Source organism: Notolepis coatsorum, assembly GCF_963971535.1.
Source record: "Notolepis coatsorum genome assembly, chromosome: 10".
Lineage (NCBI taxonomy): Eukaryota > Metazoa > Chordata > Actinopteri > Aulopiformes > Paralepididae > Notolepis > Notolepis coatsorum.
The window spans coordinates 46,291,968-46,311,699 of record NC_140174.1 but is presented as its reverse complement, the minus strand read 5'-3'; the positions used below and the strand labels follow the sequence as shown (position 1 = coordinate 46,311,699).

Genomic DNA, 19,732 nt, shown 5'->3' with positions numbered 1-19,732 from the left:
ACAATCGATCACGATATTCTAATCGATCGTCTTGAAAACCATGTCGGTTTCTCAGACCATGTGCTGGGCTGGTTTAAAACATACATCAGAGGGAGGAAATTCTATGTTAAACTAGGAGATCACATGTCTGATATATACGACAACAACTATGGAGTTGCACAAGGGAGTTGCTTAGGTCCTTTACTCTTCTCCCTTTACATGTTACCGCTGGGTGATATCATCAGAGAACATAATGTAGATTTCCATAGCTATGCAGATGATACACAACTGTACATATCTGCTGAACCAAATGATACAGCGATTAGCTCCATTACAAACTGCTTACTGGCAATAAATAAATGGATGAGTAAGAACTTCCTGAAACTAAACGAGAACAAAACTGAAATTCTAATTATCGGCTCCAAAACTAAAAAAGAAACATTAATAAAGAACCTGGGGGGACTAACCCCTTGGATCAAATCTGAGGTCACTAGTCTTGGGGTTATCATAGATTCAGAACTGAACTTCAATTCTCATATTAGCAAAGTGACGAAAACATCGTTCTTCCATCTCAGAAATATAGCAAAAGTACGACCATTTATTAATCAGAACGATGCTGAGAAGCTAATTCATGCATTCATATCTAGCCGGTTAGACTACTGTAATGCACTTTTCACAGGTCTCCCTAAGAAAACCACAGAGAGGCTTCAGCTAATCCAAAACTCTGCAGCCCGACTGCTAACTAGAACCAAAAGGAGAGAGCACATTAGTCCAGTCCTAGCCGCTTTACACTGGCTTCCTGTAACATTTAGAATTGACTTTAAGGTCCTTCTCCTTACATACAAAGCTCTAAATGGACAGGGACCTAGCTACATCGCCAACACTCTAATAAATTACACACCAGCAAGAACACTGCGATCATCAGCTGCTGGACTACTAGAGGCTCCCAGAAGCAGTCAAAAGAGGATCGGTAATGCAGCCTTTATCAACTATGCCCCAAAACTATGGAACAAACTACCCCAAAACATCAGGGAAGCCAACTCGCTAGACATCTTTAAAAGACAGCTTAAAACCTATCTCTTTGCTCAGGCATTTCACTGATAGATATCTGCTACCACCTAGTGGCAAGAGGAAACATCAGGGATATCCTGACACAACTTGTATTTATTCTTACCCTGGCTACTCTTTTACACTGCCTATCAAATTCATGTGTCGGTTATTGCACTTTTATACTTCTTACTGATGACTATTTTTAAACTGAATCATTTTAAACTATTCTTATTATTTGCTAGATCCAAATGTGAAACACTGATTATTTATGACTATTTTTAAACTGAATCATTTTATTCTTATTATTTGCTAGATCCAAATGTGAAACACTGTGATTATTTGTTCATGAATTACAGGAGTATTACTGAATAGAGAGCCTATTAGGATGCTAGATCCTAATGTGAAACACTGTGATTTGCCATATCTTGCTATGCTCGCTCATGCCTGTATTTTTTATGTCCGTTCTATTTTATAATTTTTTGACTATTTTTAAACTGAATCATTTTAAACTATTTTTACTATTTGTGTTACTGAAAACTGTAAGCGGAGAGCCTATTGGGATGCTAGATCCTAATGTGAAACACTGTGATTCTACCTGTCTATCTTTTTATGCTCGCTTATGCCTGTATTTTTTGCTGTTGTGAAGCACTTTGAACTGCAACCTCTGTATGAAAAGTGCTATACAAATAAAGTTATTATTATTATTATCTTATAAACCAACTTTCACTCAAGTAGTACTTAGGGTGATGTGGAATTTCCCATTCAATTTTACTTTTAATGTTATGCCACAACAATTGATCCATGTGTCTGTTTTTAATATATTTTCAATGATTAGTATCCAGTTGTTGGACAGAGTTCACGTTATAGGTTCTAATTTAAAGATAAACCAACGGACAGTAATACCTTCTGTCACTTTTCCATTTGTTCATTGACAGACGGATCAATGTAGCACATTGATCACATACTGAGCAAACATACTGATGCTGGTACTGATGCATAGCATAGAAGAGCAAGAATTAAATTCCAGAGGGACATTCGGGACTGCAACGTCTTTTGTTTCACCGAGACTTGGCTCACGCCAGACGTCCCAGACCACGCCATACATCCGGCTGAGAACTTCTCCGTTCACCGTAAAGACCGAACGTGTACACAATGTACGTTTCCATAGTTACGCAGATGACACCCAATTGTACACATGTCAACCAAAGTGCTGTACAGAGGGTAACAAAACATTAGGGAAGCTAGATCTCTTAATATTTAAAAAAAATAAGCTCAAAACTTACCTCTTCAGCCTTTTAATACACTCCGCTGTCGATTGTGCTGTAGCTCTATTTTACTCTGTCCATTACATTTTATTGCACTGCACTTTGCACTGTTGCATAATTTTACTATGTTTATTCTACAATTGTATTGCACTGCACTATTTTACTCTGTCTATTACTTTTTATTACAGGTTCAAAACTGTCAGGTATTAAACTGTGTGGGTATCAAACAAGAAAGACTGTCAGGCTTTAAACTGTGGATACCAAACAGAGAAAGTAAAGACGACTTTAAACTGTTACAGTAATCCAGAACAATTGTATTGCACTGTAAACTGTGATTTTACATGTCTGCACAAAGTGCACATTATGTGATAATTTCATGTCTATTCTATTCTACTACTTATTGCACTGCACTATTTTACTCTGTCTATACTATCTTACTCTTTTTATTATTGTCTATTTTAAAAACTGAATCAAACCATAAACAAGGTGGCCTGTTGGGATGTTAGATCCTAATGTGAAAAACTGATTTTATATGTCTGCACTTTATCAATCAATCAATCAATCAATCAATCAATCAATCAATCAATCAATCAATGTGTATTTTTTCTGTTGTGAAGCACTTTGAGCTGCAATTTCTGTATGAAAGGTGCTATACAAATAAAGTGTATTATTATTTTATTATTACTAATTACAGGAAAGCTGGATCTATTTCTGTACAGGAAGCCAATTTTCTGTCGCAGCTTGGAAGCATGAATATCCACATGGAACATAAATGGAAAATTCTCATCGAGCCACAAGCCAAGATATTCATACTCAGTGACTCTCTCAATGGTAGATATATGTACTTCATCATAATCAACATTTTTGTCTCTGGAGAACAGCATACATTTTGTTTTACTAGCATTGAGGACTAATTTAAGATTGATAAAAGCTTCCTGGAGAACATAAAAAAAGCTGTAAGTTCTCAGTGGCCAACTGAACAGTGTCAGATACAGTACACAATAGTATCGTCCACATACAAATGGGCATGACAGTCATTCAAAGAAGAAACAATATCATTAATATAAATAGTAAAAAGGACAGGACCCAGCACTGAACCATAGTTATGGACAAGAATTCAGATTGAGCATGGCCTGATTCGACACACTGACGTCTAAAAGATAGATTATCCTGAAACCAATCACATGCACTACTACCCATGCCAATACTAGATAACCGTATCATTGCGTAATGTGTAGTGTCGTCTCTAGATCATTCTTTCTCTCCTTCACATGAAGTTAAAACTACTCTGTAAGTGACAGACACGTTCAGTTTATAATGTTGTTGTGGAGTAACGTTACACACACACATTGTGATCGATGTGAAATCATGGTTGGATCAAAGCAGGATTGATGTCATATCGTCCTTACCTTCACTAGGAGGTATCCCAAAAAGAATATTCCAATTGTCTGATTGCTAGTCCCAGTATTGGTGTCCATCGTGTCACCAACATAATCCACCACAACAGATGCATAGGGGGCATTGGACGAGTCTCAATGCCATCGAGTGAACCGCTAGACTCCCCTGACCAAGAAAACTGCACCCGGAGACATTTGAACGTAACACAGGGCAAGATATAAGGTTTCAAAGGGTGCTCGATACTGCCACATGGCAGGATGCGGTCGGTATTGCACTTTGGCAATCTCAGGATGATTCCCCATGTTAACCCCGATGTCCGTGGGCCTGTAATGAATAGAAATATTGAATAAAAGAAATAACGATGAAAACCCGACTATACTCAGGTTTGGCGCTGAACGGTTGGCGAGATAACCCGACTATCCTGGGGTCTGGCGCTGATTGAGTTAAAAGAAAATGTTGATTTAATTTGTTTTCGTTTTAATTTTTTTAACTGATGATTTGACCTTATGGACAGACTTACTCATACTAGCTATTGGTTTTAGAAATTCCCAAATTTTGGTTCTTGAAAATGGCGTTTGTATGGCAATTTTTTAACACTGAAGTGAACAGGCACTTTTTGCATCCGTAACGTAAAAGATTGCTTTCAGGCGACAAAATCCGTTCAGCGGTTCTCGAGTTACATGCCGATATGTGAGGCATGCGCCAAAGTCTTTAGCAGACTTTAAATCTTTTCGAATACCACTCCCGACGCTCTAGCTCCGTCAATCATTTGGCGATCTCGAAAATTATTGGACAGGGTTGTAACCAATGAGTGTGGCTTTCCAATGATACCCCAGGTGGGGATGAGCGCATCAAGGATCTTGGTGAAAAGTCACGAGCAAAAACAGGAAGTAAAAAATGTTGTAGACTGGAAACTTGACATTGGGCAACAGATGCTTGATTGATTTATAACTTTATTAACAGATTGCAGAATGGGTACAATACAGTACAGCTCAATACACACAATTGTTAAGGGGATGCAGACCAGAGAAAGACTTTCGTCTCGTTTACATCAGGGTCCCCCATTTTCAATTCATCATGACATATGACATACAGATAGACAGTACTGCTACATCTATACATTTATGACATACCAGATTTGCAAATACAGTACGGTTTGTGATACAAAAAGAATCCAGAAAAGAGTATATACATTTGACGTAAAAACTGTACATTGGAGGAGGTTGGGTGGGTGGGGGGGGGGTCAATGCAGTGTTGGTCAATTGACCTGTCTCAAACCCTGCCCTCTTTTATTGTTCGTTTTCTATGAAGAAAATATACTTCTGATACTGTTCTTGATACAGTTGTGATGGGCAGGGCTTGATAGGTCGATCACTCAATATTTGTGAATAATGTGAAAAGTGAAGAATTTGTTAAACATTTTGTATTTGAAATCAATAATAATAAAAAACAAGAATGAAATACTATATTGTATATTTAAGGATTAAATTAATCAAGTAAAATATTCTGCTGTATAGTATACAATCATATTTTCTTTCCTTTACATCCAACATTTCTGCTAACTAAAAACACAAACAATTATTAAGTAGGTCTGAGACTTCAGCAACTGATTGATTAATCAATTTCCTAGGTACTTAATCATCATCCTTGTGCCACCAAAAGTGCTACCCTTGAATAGAAATCCTAAAAACAATCTTTTGAAAACCTACCTGATGTCATGTCCCCGTGATAGCAAATAAAGCAGCACACACGACCGAACCATCATTTCTGCAAGAGAACAGACTTGCCTGTCCAGTTAAGTAGAGCAGTTTGCCTTTAGCTCCTTTGAAGAAACTAGTTAATGTCAACCCAGGTGGAGCTTACACGACAGCATCCTGGTTTGCATGCTCTCCACGCCTTAAGCTACTATTAAATAAATAAAATGCACGTGCTTACACACACTCATGAAAGTTACTTACAATATTTACTTACAACTATTAATAGTATATTTCACAACAGTCTGACATTATACACAATAGGCTTCACAGGTGCCACAAAAATAAACTTAAAAAATTTAATAAAACAAATATTGAGTCATGTGTATTGCTTTTGTCAGAATATAAAAGGAAGAATTATCAAACTCCTTTAGTCATTATTTACATATGAACACCAAATAATACAGATACTGGGTTTTTTCGACAGACAGCTGCTTTGTGCTGGTCTCCACAAGGACTGGACTGTGGATGAAAGGTGTTTGGAATACACAAACAAACAAACAATAGGAAATATAAACAACCGGTGAATGGTGGTTGGTCTGGAATGATATTTTTTTCTGCATGGTCATAATGAACGAGCCAAACACAATATTTTCCAATTTCTTTGGAATGAGTTTATAGTTGGTATGCCGCAATAGACCTTGAATAGGGCTTGTGCGTAAAAAGTAGAATCTGCTATCGGTACAGAGTCGAGCTGCAGAAAGGTCTTACGCCGGGGACAGTTCTCTTCGTGCGAGAACAGCTCGCGTGGCCATCCACACCGAGTCTGACTTCAGAGTGGGCGGAAGTGCGCAGATTTACATTGGAACAGTTGTAAATGCCTATATGCGAAGTTGTAAATGCCCTTTGAAGTTTTTTTTTTTTAAGATTTCCAGTTCCAGTTTTCTATTCTGTAATTGTCCATTTTGCATGTATAACCCGTTATCATCTCATTAATTAGATGAATTAGATGAATGAATTTTAGAATGATAAATCAGTGTGACTGTACTCCTGAAAAAGTATAGTATGGTTTATTTGTATTGGGAAAGATACAGACACATTAGCTGGTTGAACAACATCTTATATGTGTGGTAATAATGCAGATATTGAAAATGCGCGTGGTGCACGCCTCAAATTCCAACAGAAGCGAAAAAATGTGCTTCTCGCCCGCCCTGATGAGAGCGAAAGTGAAGCGCTGATGGCTCGCCCGCCTCACGCCTGCGTCCGGTGTGTTCGTGCCGTTAGACAGAGTAGAGTTTGAGCTGCTCCTCCATGTCTCCTTCAGACACCTCGCCGAACGTCTGCCTGTTGTCCTTCAGAAGCTGAAAGATGGCTGCCAGCTGCTCCCGCTGCACTCTATACACACAGACACACAGACACACACACACAATAAATTCTTAGCATCACTTGATCTACATTAGATCAATGGCAGCTTTATTACATGTCAGGGGCTGGAGAAATAGATGATTTATCATGCTGCATCCATTGTCTGGGTGAATGCTGTGATATCTTTGGGTAGAGCAATCCCCAGAGAGAAGATAGGATCTTTGCATAAAACTCTTAGGTGGCTCACCTCAAGTGTTTTCTTTTTCCTGACTACCCAAAAAAGATTAAATTTTTTCTTCATAAAAGTGGTGCAAAATATTTTCTATTGTATCATCTTCATATGAGGCTTTGTGGATTCCTAGTCCCCACCCTCCTACATATGAAACCCATTATTTGACCACCTAAGCCCTCCCTAAAAGCTAGAGAAGAATCTGCAATGATGCAGAATTGAAGCCGAACATATATATAGCAGCAGTTTTGGAATACAAGCAATGCACTGTTGACCAATGAAAACGTAAAGTCTGTAGCTGGGCAGAAAAACTAAACAAAAAGCCAAGTCAAACCCAGCCAAAGAATTCGTACACACACAAAGACAAGCTATGGCACCATGAGGATGTTAATATACTAATAACACAGACAAGATATGGCACCATGAGGATGTTAATATACTAATAATAACACAAAGACAAGCTATGGCACCATTCATTCTAATTAGTGTATATAATTGACCACATCTGCCCAGTTGTACAGCCCTGGCCTATTCCTATTTAATTGTTTACTTATAATTGTACTATATTCTATTGTGCTCAGTGTTGGGACTAACACCGTTACTTTTGGCAGTAACTAGTACTCTAACGCTATGAAAATGGGGGACCCTGATGTAAACAAGACAAACGTCTTTCTCTGGTCTGCATCCCCTTAACAATTGTGTGTATTGAGCCGTACTGTATTGTACCCATTCTGCAATCTGTTAAATAAAGTTTTCATTCATTCATTCATTCATTCATTCATTCATTCATTCACGCATTACCTTTTAAATTCAGTAACTCAGTTACCATTACTAAATGGTTTGTTACTGCGTTGTTTTTATGTACAGTAGATTGGTAGAGAGCATCCTCCTGACTCCTGTTTCACATGTGGAGATGTGGGCGTGTTTGTGTTGACTTGACTCTAGTCTAGACTGTCATGGCGGCGCCCACCAAGTCGAGTTTTTGCACATGGAGATATTCTCACAATTTTTTTTTGTCAAGCACAAAGAAAAGAACGTCTTAGTTAATGTAAATTGTGTCTAAGGATCCTATCTACTGCCCAAAACAATTCAAATCTAACACACAAAGACAAGCTATGGCACCATGAGCATGTTAATATACTAATAATAACACAAAGATAAGCTATGGCACCATGAAGATGTTAATATACTAATATCACAAATACAAGCTATGGCACCATGAGGATGTTAATATACTAATAACACAAAGACAAGCTATGGCACCATGAGGATGTTAATATACTAATAACACAAAGACAAGCTTTAGGGGCACTTCATCCAAATAAAAACGATGTTGATTTATTTTGCACATTCTCAAGCATATCTCAAGGCGCTAAACAATTCTGCACACTTCAATTTAGTTTGACAGTTATTACGAGTTAATGAGTTTGGATATTTCTGCCAGTGATGTCATCGGAAGACACTGGATCCTTGTGTTGTGTTAATTACAGTTCAATTAAACAATGGAGATGAAAAATATAAATCCCTATTGCAATTATTATTTAAATTTTTCATCTAGATAATTGTATTGAGCTGTAATTAAGAACAAGGATGCAGTGCAACTAAATTATATTTATATAACATAATATTTCTGTGAAATATAACATTAAATGGATTCAAATATTATTTTAATCCATTTAATGTTATATTTCACAGAAATATTATGTTATATATGAATATAATTTAGTTTGACAGTTATTGAGAGTTAATATGTTTGAATATGTCCTCCAGCGATGTCATCAGAGGATACTGCATCCTTAAGTGTCTTATTTCCAAAGAATTGCTATGGGACCCTATTCACTTCCACTAGCATTGTACTAACAAATTCTGCTTCCAATATCCCAAGAGCTAAAACACAAGTTTAGCTATCAAACTAACTAATCTGAACCTTTAATGACGTGATGTGGAAGCCCTGGCATGTAAGCTTACTTCATACATTAATGAAGAAATTCCTGTATTTGTCCTTGATCTTTAGGCATGTTATTTCTGTGTTGCTGAAAAGCCTTGCAAACAAGTTGCTCATCTGTTTCCACAATACTGATCTGTTTTGTACTGCAGTGTGCCCCCCCTAGAGGTTAAACAGAGGAGTGTCCTCAGAGGATTAACTAAAACTCATTTGACCTTCAGTCCTGAGGTGAGAATTGTTATGAAACACAGGCTGTGCTCAATCAACACTGTGCCAACATACAAGAAACACCTGCTTTCCCCCTGAGAAATAGAGCAAAACAAATAGATCCGGAAATAGATCCAATCCAAGCAGGCGGGGTGGGGGGGTGTTTATGGTTGGAGGTGAAGTGGGTTGGGTTGCTTTCACAGGCAGCCATTATGAGTCCTGGAGCTGAGAAGCCTCTCAAAGAGTAATATGAATGATCAATGAAAAGAATATATACACATATATATATACACCGTTATATATACGGCTGTGGGTAGGGCATTCCACATTGTTGTGGCATAATTGCGAAACGTGTTTAGTCCCTTGTTTGAGCCGAATGTGGGTTGAACATGATTTGTGGAGCTCCCTCTGGTGTTGTGGTCGTGGTATTCACTGACCTTTGGGAAGTATTTCGACAGTTTCATATGCATGGGTATCTTAGTGGTGTAGTGTATCTTGTAGACCAGGCCCATTGCAAGTTGCTGTACTCTGTCGTCTACTCCAGTGGTTCCCAACCTTTTTCCCCCCAGGGACCCCCAAACATCTCTGATGAAATTCGCGGACCCCCTCCTAATAAGATACCATAAAATACTTTTTTTTTTTTCATTTTAATAACAAACTGCTTATACACAGGCATATGCATCACAATTAGACCCACTATGCTTCTTTGACTTGTGCCTTCAATCAACAAATCTCATCTTGCACCATATGCATTTCAAAATGTTTGGCCAATATTCAAATGCTGTATTCATCCTCTCAAATCAGGCCCTAATGGTGAACGGTTTGCATTTATGGAACAAATTAATGCAACAAATTAAACTAAATATGAGACAGGAAATTCCAATCAGTAGCAGAGAGAATCTGTCCTAGCTGGGTTTAATACCTTTTTTTTGTCATTTTAATAACAAACTGCTTATACACAGGCATATGCATCACAATTAGACCCACTATGCTTCTTTAACTTGTGCCTTCAATCAACAAATCTCATCTTGCACCATATGCATTTCAAAATGTTTGGCCAATATTCAAATCCTGTATTCATCCTCTCAAATCAGTCCCTAATGGTGAACGGTTTGCATTTATGGAACAAATCAATGCAACAAATTAAACTAAATATGAGACAGGAAATTCCAATCAGTAGCAGAGAGAATCTGTCCTAGCTGGGTTTAATACCTTTTTTTTGTCATTTTAATAACAAACTGCTTATACACAGGCATATGCATCATAATTAGACCCACTATGCGTCTTTGACTTGTGCCTTCAATCAACAAATCTAATCTTGCACCTTATGTATTTCAAAATTTTGGCCAATATTCAAATCCTGTATTCATCCTCTCAAATCAGGCCCTAATGGTGAACGGTTTGCATTTATGTTGAATGAAGTAAGAATCCACTGCAGTAAAAATATCCTCACCTCGAGTGGTGGTAGTAAGGTTGACTGACATGAGAATGTCCTGCTTCAGATCCTCATTTTCAATATATTGCACATAAACGATAAGCACAGCCTCGTCTGCGACAGTTGTAGTTTCATCAAGTTGTATGGCAAATGGACCCTTTCTAAGCTTTTCTGACAGCTGCTGCTCGCAATCACTTGACATCTTATCAATTCGGTATTTCACTACATTGTTAGAGAGTGGTACTGATTTTAGTTTATCCGCCACCTGTGGGCCGCACAGTTTCTAAACCATTTTGATGCAGGCTGGTTTGATGAGCTGCTCGCCAATATTGTGCGGTTTCTTTGCTTTTGCAATTAAAAGCGAACACTCAAAGGAGGCTTCGGTAGCCTTCTGTAAATCACTGCCACCCCTGCTCCACGCTACTCTAACATCAACAGGCTTGTTCGCCTTGAGAGACTGTTCTTTCCTCCGAAAAAAGTCTGGATCCTTCCCAACGGTTTCTGGGTGCTTAGACGCCTGATGTCTCTTCAGCTTGCTGGGCTTCAGGCTCGAGTTTGCCAACTTTTCTCCACAAATCACACACTCAGGTCGTTTGTCTGGTCCCTCAGTGAAGCCCATGGTGATCTAATTTTCGCGATTGCTGTAGGTCCTAACTTTTTTTGCAGATGAGCTGCCATCATCTCCTTTTCGTTTGTCACACATTTTCGCCTCTGGCGGCTGACTGCAGACAAGCCGAGAAAGTTAACTAGCGTGCTAGGCTAGCTACAGAAAGTGATACAGTCAACTGATTCGCGTTTTAGCGGCTACCCGGTAGCCTACTGTTAACATTCAAAAATCATGTCTAGATGTTTATTTATTTATCTTTATTTTTTTATTGTAGTGGAGAGACTATTCATGCTTCTGATGATAAAAAAAAAAAAAAAAAAAAAAGCAAAAAAAAGGTAAAAAAAATTAAAAAAAAAAAATCACCTGTGGTCTGGCGGACCCCCTGCGCCCCCTGGCGGACCCCCAGGGGTCCGCGGACCCCAGGTTGGGAATCACTGGTCTACTCTAATCCATCCTAGGTTGTCAAAATGGGCAGGGGTGAGGTGGGTTCTAGGAGTAAGGTCAAGCAGAAGTCTGACCAGTTTGTTTTGTGATGTTTGTAATCTTGTTTTTAGTGCCTTTGGGGTGCTTTGGTACCATGAGGTGCAAGCATAGTCGTAGTACCCTTGAATGAGTGCTCCTGCCAGAGTCTTCAGGGTATTCTTGTTTACCAGAGAGGAGATCCGGTACAAGAATCTTGTTCGTTGGTTGACTTTTTTTATTACATTGGTTGCCATTTTGTCACAGGAAAGATTTGCCTCTAGGATGGAACCCAGGTATGTAATTTCATCTTTCCTTGTGACAATATTGTTGTCACCCACACTGTAACAGAGAAGCCGTTGGCCTTGCAGAGTTTGTTATTTGATCCAAAGAGAATGGACTCTGTTTTAACCAGGTGTAATGATAGTCTTTTTTTTTCATCTACTTTTTCTCCGCATTTTTCTATTTTTCTCCTGTCCCCAATTTCACATGGTCCAATTCTACCCTCCCCTGTCTCGAACGTTGTTAGACCATGCCTCCCACAAGCCGGCTGCAATGTGGACGAAGCCTTGCATCACGTGTCCCCTCCGGTACTCGAGGAGGCAGCCGTCGCATCTTTTCACCTACACAGCGCAATCTCTCAGTGGCGAGGGTCTGCGTGGGAGGGACACGCCGCCCTCGTCGCTTCCTGATTCTACTGCGCAGGCGCACCAACCGACCTGTAGGAGTCGCTGTCCACAACGTCCGATCCCCACCCACCAGCTTCCCACCCCCTAATACTGCCAATTGTATTAGTATGAACAACCAGCCAAGCTGGTAGCAACGCAGAGAGCTGGGCTCAAACCCAGCATCTCCTGCGTTGGTGGCGAGCGCCTCGCCCACTGCGCCACCTAGCCGCCCCTAATGATCGTTTTTTATAGTTGGTCCCCGGGCGGCGCACTATGTGTGGTGGCTGCCCACTGCTCCTAAATAGTTGGGATGGGTCAAATGCAGAGGACAAATTTTCCCAAGATGAATTAATAAAAGTTCAAATGAACTTAACTTAAAAAGATGAAGACACATGGTTTCCACTGTGTTTGTGTGTTGCTGGAGGACCCCTATGTAAACAAGACGAAAGTATTTTTCTGGTCTGCATCCTCTTAGCAGTTGTTGTATTGAGCTGTACTGTATTGTACCCATTCTGCAATCTGTTAATAATGTCTTCAATCAATCAAACCATTCCGCTAAATGTCTGAAGAACTACATTACTTGGCAGAAGAATTCTCGCATTTTTGTTGCTGTGTGTTTATTTCATGAAATCTTGCCAGGTATTCATATTGGTGAGTTGGTGACTGTTGGATGGCCGTGGGATATGGTTATTATATATGGTTATTATTATATTATAGTGGTATACAATAACCATATAATACCAGTACCACTGCCTGAAGTGAGCTATTGCTTAATTACAAGGGGGTGGCAGTGACTCAGGAGTAGAGCGGTCGTCTGGTAATCTGAAGGTTTCCGGGTTGACCTGGTTTGCTCCTCCCGGCAGCAATGAGCAGGTTGGCACCTTGAATGGTGTGTGTGTGAGTGAATAGGTGAATATAGGGCATAAATTGTAAAGCGCTTTGAATAAAAGTTCTGTATAAATGCTGTCCATTTACCATGATATAAAAGACACTTGGATGACCAATTCTTATGGCATCTTCTATCTTTCTGTCCCTACTCCTCTCTGAATAAAATTAAAGTAAGGCCTTGATGTACCGACTTAACAAATAGCTTAAACGTTATTTTCTAAAATACATTCCCGCCGTCACTGAGGCCTCCGCCTTGGCGCAAACTCAATCTCACCTTGTTCAATCTATAGCCCAAAGCCTATTTGAGGGGTGACCTAGTAAACACAGAACACTCTTGGTAACTGGACAAGAACACACAAGACACACGTGGAGAGGGAGCAGAGAGGGTTCACAAGAGGCAACGGTAAGGATGCAGACAGACATCAGGCTGAAGGCCAGAGAGAGCTGAGTGCAAACCAGGATGGAAATACATTCACTTACAATTCAGTCACAACAATGGCCATTAATTCAATTATAAGACTAATTTCACAATATAGTGTATGTTTTTTCAATTGGCAGAACTGACGAGAATCTTTTTTGTAAGGTAGTTCTCCCTTTTTACCAGTTAAGATTTCTCATCGACTGAACCGAAAGTGGATACCAAACTATTAGAAGACTAATTTACACATATGGAATTTTGGGTGACATAATTGTACAATAACTATTTTCAGCTCAAGATTAGTAATAAAGCTTGGTGATTTGTTGCCTTGTTTATGTTGCCTTTATCGACCAATGGGTGCAACATAATTAGCCTAGCCGTTGAAAATCACATTTACAACATGTTTTCTGAAATTCACAATGTTATTGTGAGATTATGTGCGGTTAATGAAACTTGTGGCATTGGTGCCATGCTTCAAACAGGGAGATCTTAAAAGCTGCAGGTGGACTGACTCTCACAGAACTGTCTTGTCAGATTAGTCCAGTCTCCCAGAGTCACTGACCTCTGCTCCTCCTGCAGTTCATCTCTGGACATCATCGTCTCCACCTGGGAGGTTCGCAGCATCCCGGGGACATATTTCAAGGGCATGCCATCGGCGTCTACTTCCTCATCTGCTGAAACAGAGGGATGATTATGATTAAAAAATCCATACCTAACCTTTACATCAATAGATCAGATTCTGAAAGAATTAGCCGTTAACATTTTCCAAGATTAATAACAGATTCTTAAAGGAAAACTCCAACATTTTGGGAAATTAGCTTATTTGCCATCTACCCTGGAGTTAGACAAGAAGATACATACCTTTTTCTTCTCTGTGCATGCAGTAGGAGTAAGAAGACGTTGGGAACTAGGCTAATGGAGGAACCTACTTCCAGTGACTGACGCTAAGCTAGGCTAACGGTGCACGTCTTCCTACTCCTACTGCATGCACAGAGAAGAAAAATGTATGTATCTTAACACTCCAACATCTTGGGAACCCTGGAGTTAGACAAGAAGATGCATACCTTTTTCTTCTCTGTGCATGCAGTAGGAGTAGGAAGACGTTGGGAACTAGGCTAATGGAGGAACCTACTTCCAGTGACTGACGCTAAGCTAGGCTAACGGTGCGCGTCTTCCTACTCCTTCCTACTGCATGCACAGAGAAGAAAAAAGGTATCTTCTTGTTTAACTCCAGGGTAGATGGCAAATAAGCTAATTTCCCAAAATGTTGGAGTTTTCCTTTAAACAGGGTAAATGTCATTTTACTTCATAACTCTTGACACATCATATCGGAAATTGACAATTGCATAAACATTGTTCCACACAGTGCTTACCGTTGCTCCCTGTGGCATCCTCGGTTTGGGGGTGAGAGAAAGCACATTTTAGGAGCTCCTTCTCAGAGAGCCCAATGACTGATCTACTGGAAGACGCCTCGGACGATGAGTGGAAGCTCATATCCCTTGACGACGTGGCGTGGCTGGACGCGGGGGTGCACTCCTCTGTCGTATCCCTTGACGACGTGGCGTGGCTGGACGTGGGGGTGCACTCCTCTGTCGCATCCCTCGACGACGTGGCGTGGCTGGACGCGGGGGTGCACTCCTCTGTCGTATCCCTTGATGAGCTGGCGTGGCTGGACGTGGGGGTGCACTCCTCTGTCGTATCCCTTGATGAGCTGGCGTGGCTGGACGTGGGGGTGCACTCCTCTGTCGTATCCCTTGATGAGCTGGTGTGGCTGGACGTGGGGGTGCACTCCTCTGTCGTATCCCTTGACAACGTGGTGCACTCCACTGTCGTATCCCTTGATGAGCTGGCCTGGCTGGACGTGGTAGTGCACTCCGCTGTTGTTTCCGGCTCCGCAGGGCTAGGGTTGGAAAGTGACTCTTCCTGTTAAGAGAGTAAAAGGGTGAGATGGGGCACTGTGGTTGCAGCAGATTTTCCCATGCATTCAACTTCTGCTATTGGGGTATTTTGTATTTCCTCCTTGCACTTCTTGTGCCACTGAATAAAACCACAAACAAGGCCTATTGGGATGTTAGATCCTAATGTGAATAACTGATTTTTATTTAAATTCTGCACTTTATGAAGTGCTCATGTTGTGCCTTGTCTGTCTTTTTCTGTTGTAAAGCCCTTTTTGAGCTGCAATTTGTGTATGAAAGGTGCTATACAAATACAGTTTATTATTTATTGTCAATTCCACGTGGGGGTCTTTGAATGAGGGTTTTTCTCACGTTATGGGTGGAGATTAAACCTTGTGGGCAGCCCATAGGTCATATGTTGCAACGCATATTTCAAACCAGGGATATAAACAATGACAAAAGATTTGAATATCTTGTTACCTGGTCTGACTCAACAGCTGTGTTGCTGAGGCCTAGGGCACCTCTGCCTTCTTCTGACCTCATACCCTTTACCCACCCTTCATGGTCCTGGGTCTCTCATTAGGTTTTCATGGTGATGAATGAATGAATGAATGAATGAAAACTTTATTTAACAGATTGCAGAATGGGTACAATACAGTACGGCTCAATACATACAATTGTTAAGGGGATGCAGACCTGAGAAAGACGTTTGTCTTGTTTCCATCAGGGTCCCCCATTTTCAATTCATATAGACATATATGACATACATGACATACAGATAGTCAGTACTGCTACATCTATACATTTATGACATACCAGATTTGCAAATACAGTACTGTTTGTGATACAGAAGGAGTCAAGAAAAGGGAGTATATACATTTGACGTAGAAACTGTACATTGGAGGAGGTTGGGTGGGGGGGGTTGGGTACATTGGGATATTGACAACCATACTGGGTAATTTACATTGGAGGTGGTTGGGGGGGGGGGGGGGGGCACACTGTATAAACAAGTAACACTGTACATTGAGGGGGGGGGGGGGGGGAGGAGACACTGTACAAACAAACACAATTGTACATTGAACTATTGACAAAACCATACTAGGTAAATGACTGTACATTGGAGGGGGTTGGGTTAGGATATTTACAGGGGCCAGTGTTGAATTGCAGTCTCCCGTAGGTGTCCCTTGAGAGAGGTTTTGAAAGTGGGTAGTGATCCACATTCCTTTACAGCTTTGGGTAGGGCGTTCCACATTGATGTGGCATAATTGCGAAACGTGTTTAGTCCCTTATTTGAGCCGAATCTGGGTTTAACATGATTTGTGGAGCTCCCTCTGGTGTTGTGATCGTGGTATTCACTGACCTTTGGGAAGTATTTTGACATGTACATGGGTACCTTGGTCGTGTAGTGTATCTTGTAGACCAGGCCCATTGCAAGTTGTTGTACTCTGTCTACTCTAAGCCATCCTAGGTTGTCAAAGTGGGCAGGGGTGAGGTGGGTTCTAGGAGTAAGGTCAAGCAGTAGTCTGACCAGTTTGTTTTGAGATGTTTGTAATTTTGTTTTTAGCGCCTTTGAGGTGCTTTGGTACCATGAGGTGCAAGCATAGTCGTAGTACCCCTGAATGAGTGCTCCTGCCAGAGTCTTCAGGGTGTTCTTGTTTACCAGAGAGGAGATCCGGTACAAGAATCAAGTTCGTTGGTTGACTTTTTTTATTACATTGGATGCCATTTTGTCACAGGAGAGATTAGCCTCTAGGATGGAACCCAGGTAGGTAATTTCATCTTTCCTTGTGACAATATTGTCACCCACTGTAACTGAGAAGCCGTCGGTCTTGCTGAGTTTGTTATTTGAACCGAAGAGAATGGACTCTGTTTTGCCCATGTGTAATGATAGTTTGTTATCAGCGAGCCATATGCAGATTCTGCCTAGTTCCGAGCTGAGGGTTTTTTCAACCTGTAACTTGTTCTTGTCAGAGACCAGCAGGGCTGAGTCGTCCGCAAACAGGAACAAGTTGCAGTCACAAGCTGACGACATGTCATTTGCATAAATTAGGAACAGTAGCGGTCCTAGTATGCTTCCTTGTGGAACACCACAGCTCACTGTGAGGGGGGGGGGATAGGGTACCGTTTACCTCCACCATCTGTTCCCTCCCCTCAAGGTAGGATTGCATCCAGCTCACTGATAGACTATCAAAACCAATTGCTTTTAGCTTGTCAATCAGAATGGAGTGATTGACCGTGTCAAAGGCCTTTTGTAGGTCCAGCATGACCATGCCGCAGTATTTGCCTGCGTCCACCTCTTGTTTGATGTGGTCATTCAAATAGAGAAGGCATGTGTCAGTGGAGTGGGATGTTCTGAAGCCAGATTGGAATTCGTAGATTCGATTTTTTTCCGCTAGGTACTTTTCGACCTGTTCGTAGACTATTTTTTCCATGACGTTCGAGATGGAGGTGATTGCAGCCATAGATAGACCCACAGATGAAATGTGTGACAACTTGTGGATGTGGTATAGTCTACAATGGTATTTGATTTATTCTAATCAGATACGCGTGCCTATGTGTGATAGGAGGAAGGGACGGGGGCGTCAATGGGCTGTAGTCTTTGTATGTAGCCACAGCCAGAACTATGTAACAACAGTACCAGTGAGTGAGTGTACTTACGGAAAGCACAGATTGCACTACGTCCCAGTGGTCGTGGGTACTCCCGCAAACTTCTGTCCAGTCGTCAACTGCTGTCGTTTTCTTGTTGTCTGATATATGGCCATTGTGCTTTGGGGCAGATTTGTCTCGGCTTAATCCTCCTGCTTTAGCTTTCCCGGTGTGTCCGAAACAACCCCTTGCAACGTCCGCTGAAGGTGAAGAGCGATTGAATACTGATGCTGCCACAACAACAGCGAGAAGCGTGAAAATAATAGCGGACAATATAAAAGTTATATCCATTATTATGGTGCGCGTCGACTTTTATTAAGGCCTATGTTGTTGTAGCTTGAGCAGATCCTTTCAGCCTTCTATGCCAAATATATTGTTTAACGTACCCGTCAGGCGCGGTCAGCCATCCTGTTTTCGATTCATTCGCTGAGACAAACCGCGATAATAGCGATCAACATTTGCTGTATAACGTGTCGCCTCGACTCCAGCGTCCTTCGGTTCCGCCCCTAGTCGCACCTCGCGAGTGAAGAGTGTTCGCCGCTATATTCCAACTATATTCTGAGTCTACGGCTCAATAAGGTCGCTGGTCACTTTGCAACGTGCGCGACTCGCTAATGAGCAGGTAATCGCATCAGGGTAACGACGTGTTGTGCACCAGCGGGGAGACTCCAGTGGTCTGTGGCAGCAGGAGCGGCGAGGATTCAACATAAACATAAAGACGGACAACACGCTCATCACAGACAAGCTGGATGTAGCCAATTACTTAAACAGTTTCTTCACAAACATAGCCACAACACTGGTAAACAAACTACCCGCACACTCAGGGCAGTATGGGGTAGAACACATAGTAGCATACTACAAGAACCTAGGGGTCCACAAAGACGACTTCAAACTGGAAATGGTAACAACAGATGAGGTACTCAAAAAACTGAGCGCCCTCCAACCTAACAAGGCCACTGGCCATGACAACATCCCCTCCAAATTCCTGAGACTCAGCAGCCGCCATCACCCCAGTCATCACACACATAATAAACCTCTCCATAAAACAGGGACACGTCCCCAAGGACTTCAAAATTGCGAGAGTAACACCCCTGCACAAAAAAGGCAGTAAATTAGACCCTAAAATTTTCCATCTCGAAAGTCATGGAAATTTTTTTATACGAACAGGTAGAAAAATACCTTGCGGAAAAAAATCTAATCTACGAATTCCAATCTGGCTTCAGAACATCCCACTCCACCACATGCCTTCTCTATTTAAACGACCACATCAAACCCAAAACAGATTCGGCTCAAACAAGGGACTAAACACGTTTCGCAATTATGCCACAACAATGTGGAACGCCCTACCCAAAGCTGTAAAGGAATGTGAATCCCTGCCCACATTCAAAACCGCTCTTAAAGAGCACCTACGGGAGGCTGCAATTCGAAACTGGCCACCGTAAATGCCCAAAACCCACCACCTCCTAATAGATAGTCTCCTCCCCACCGCATGTATATATTCCCTCCCCGCCGTATGTATATTTCCCTCCCACCCACCCCCTCCTAATGTACAGTCCCCCCTCCCCATCATATGTATATACTCTG

General features: G+C 41.3%; 1 protein-coding gene across 3 annotated transcripts; it reads right to left on the bottom strand.

Moving 5' to 3' along the window:
• Positions 1–4,761: 4,761 nt before the first annotated feature.
• LOC311236293 (uncharacterized protein) lies at positions 4,762–18,681 on the bottom strand. 3 transcript variants are annotated; one of them, XM_084323976.1, is made up of 4 exons: positions 18,161–18,681; positions 14,981–15,530; positions 14,170–14,281; positions 4,762–6,781 (listed from the first exon to the last, which is right to left on the bottom strand). In XM_084323976.1, exons 1-4 carry the CDS (start codon positions 18,437–18,439, stop codon positions 6,667–6,669), a joined length of 1,056 nt encoding a protein of 351 aa, XP_084180102.1. In that variant the 5' UTR covers positions 18,440–18,681; the 3' UTR covers positions 4,762–6,666. The 3 variants fall into 3 exon arrangements, with proteins under 3 accessions (XP_084180102.1, XP_084180103.1, XP_084180104.1); XM_084323977.1 differs by having other exon boundaries at positions 14,170–14,278; XM_084323978.1 differs by lacking the exon at positions 18,161–18,681 and adding an exon at positions 15,983–16,093.
• Positions 18,682–19,732: the final 1,051 nt, after the last annotated feature.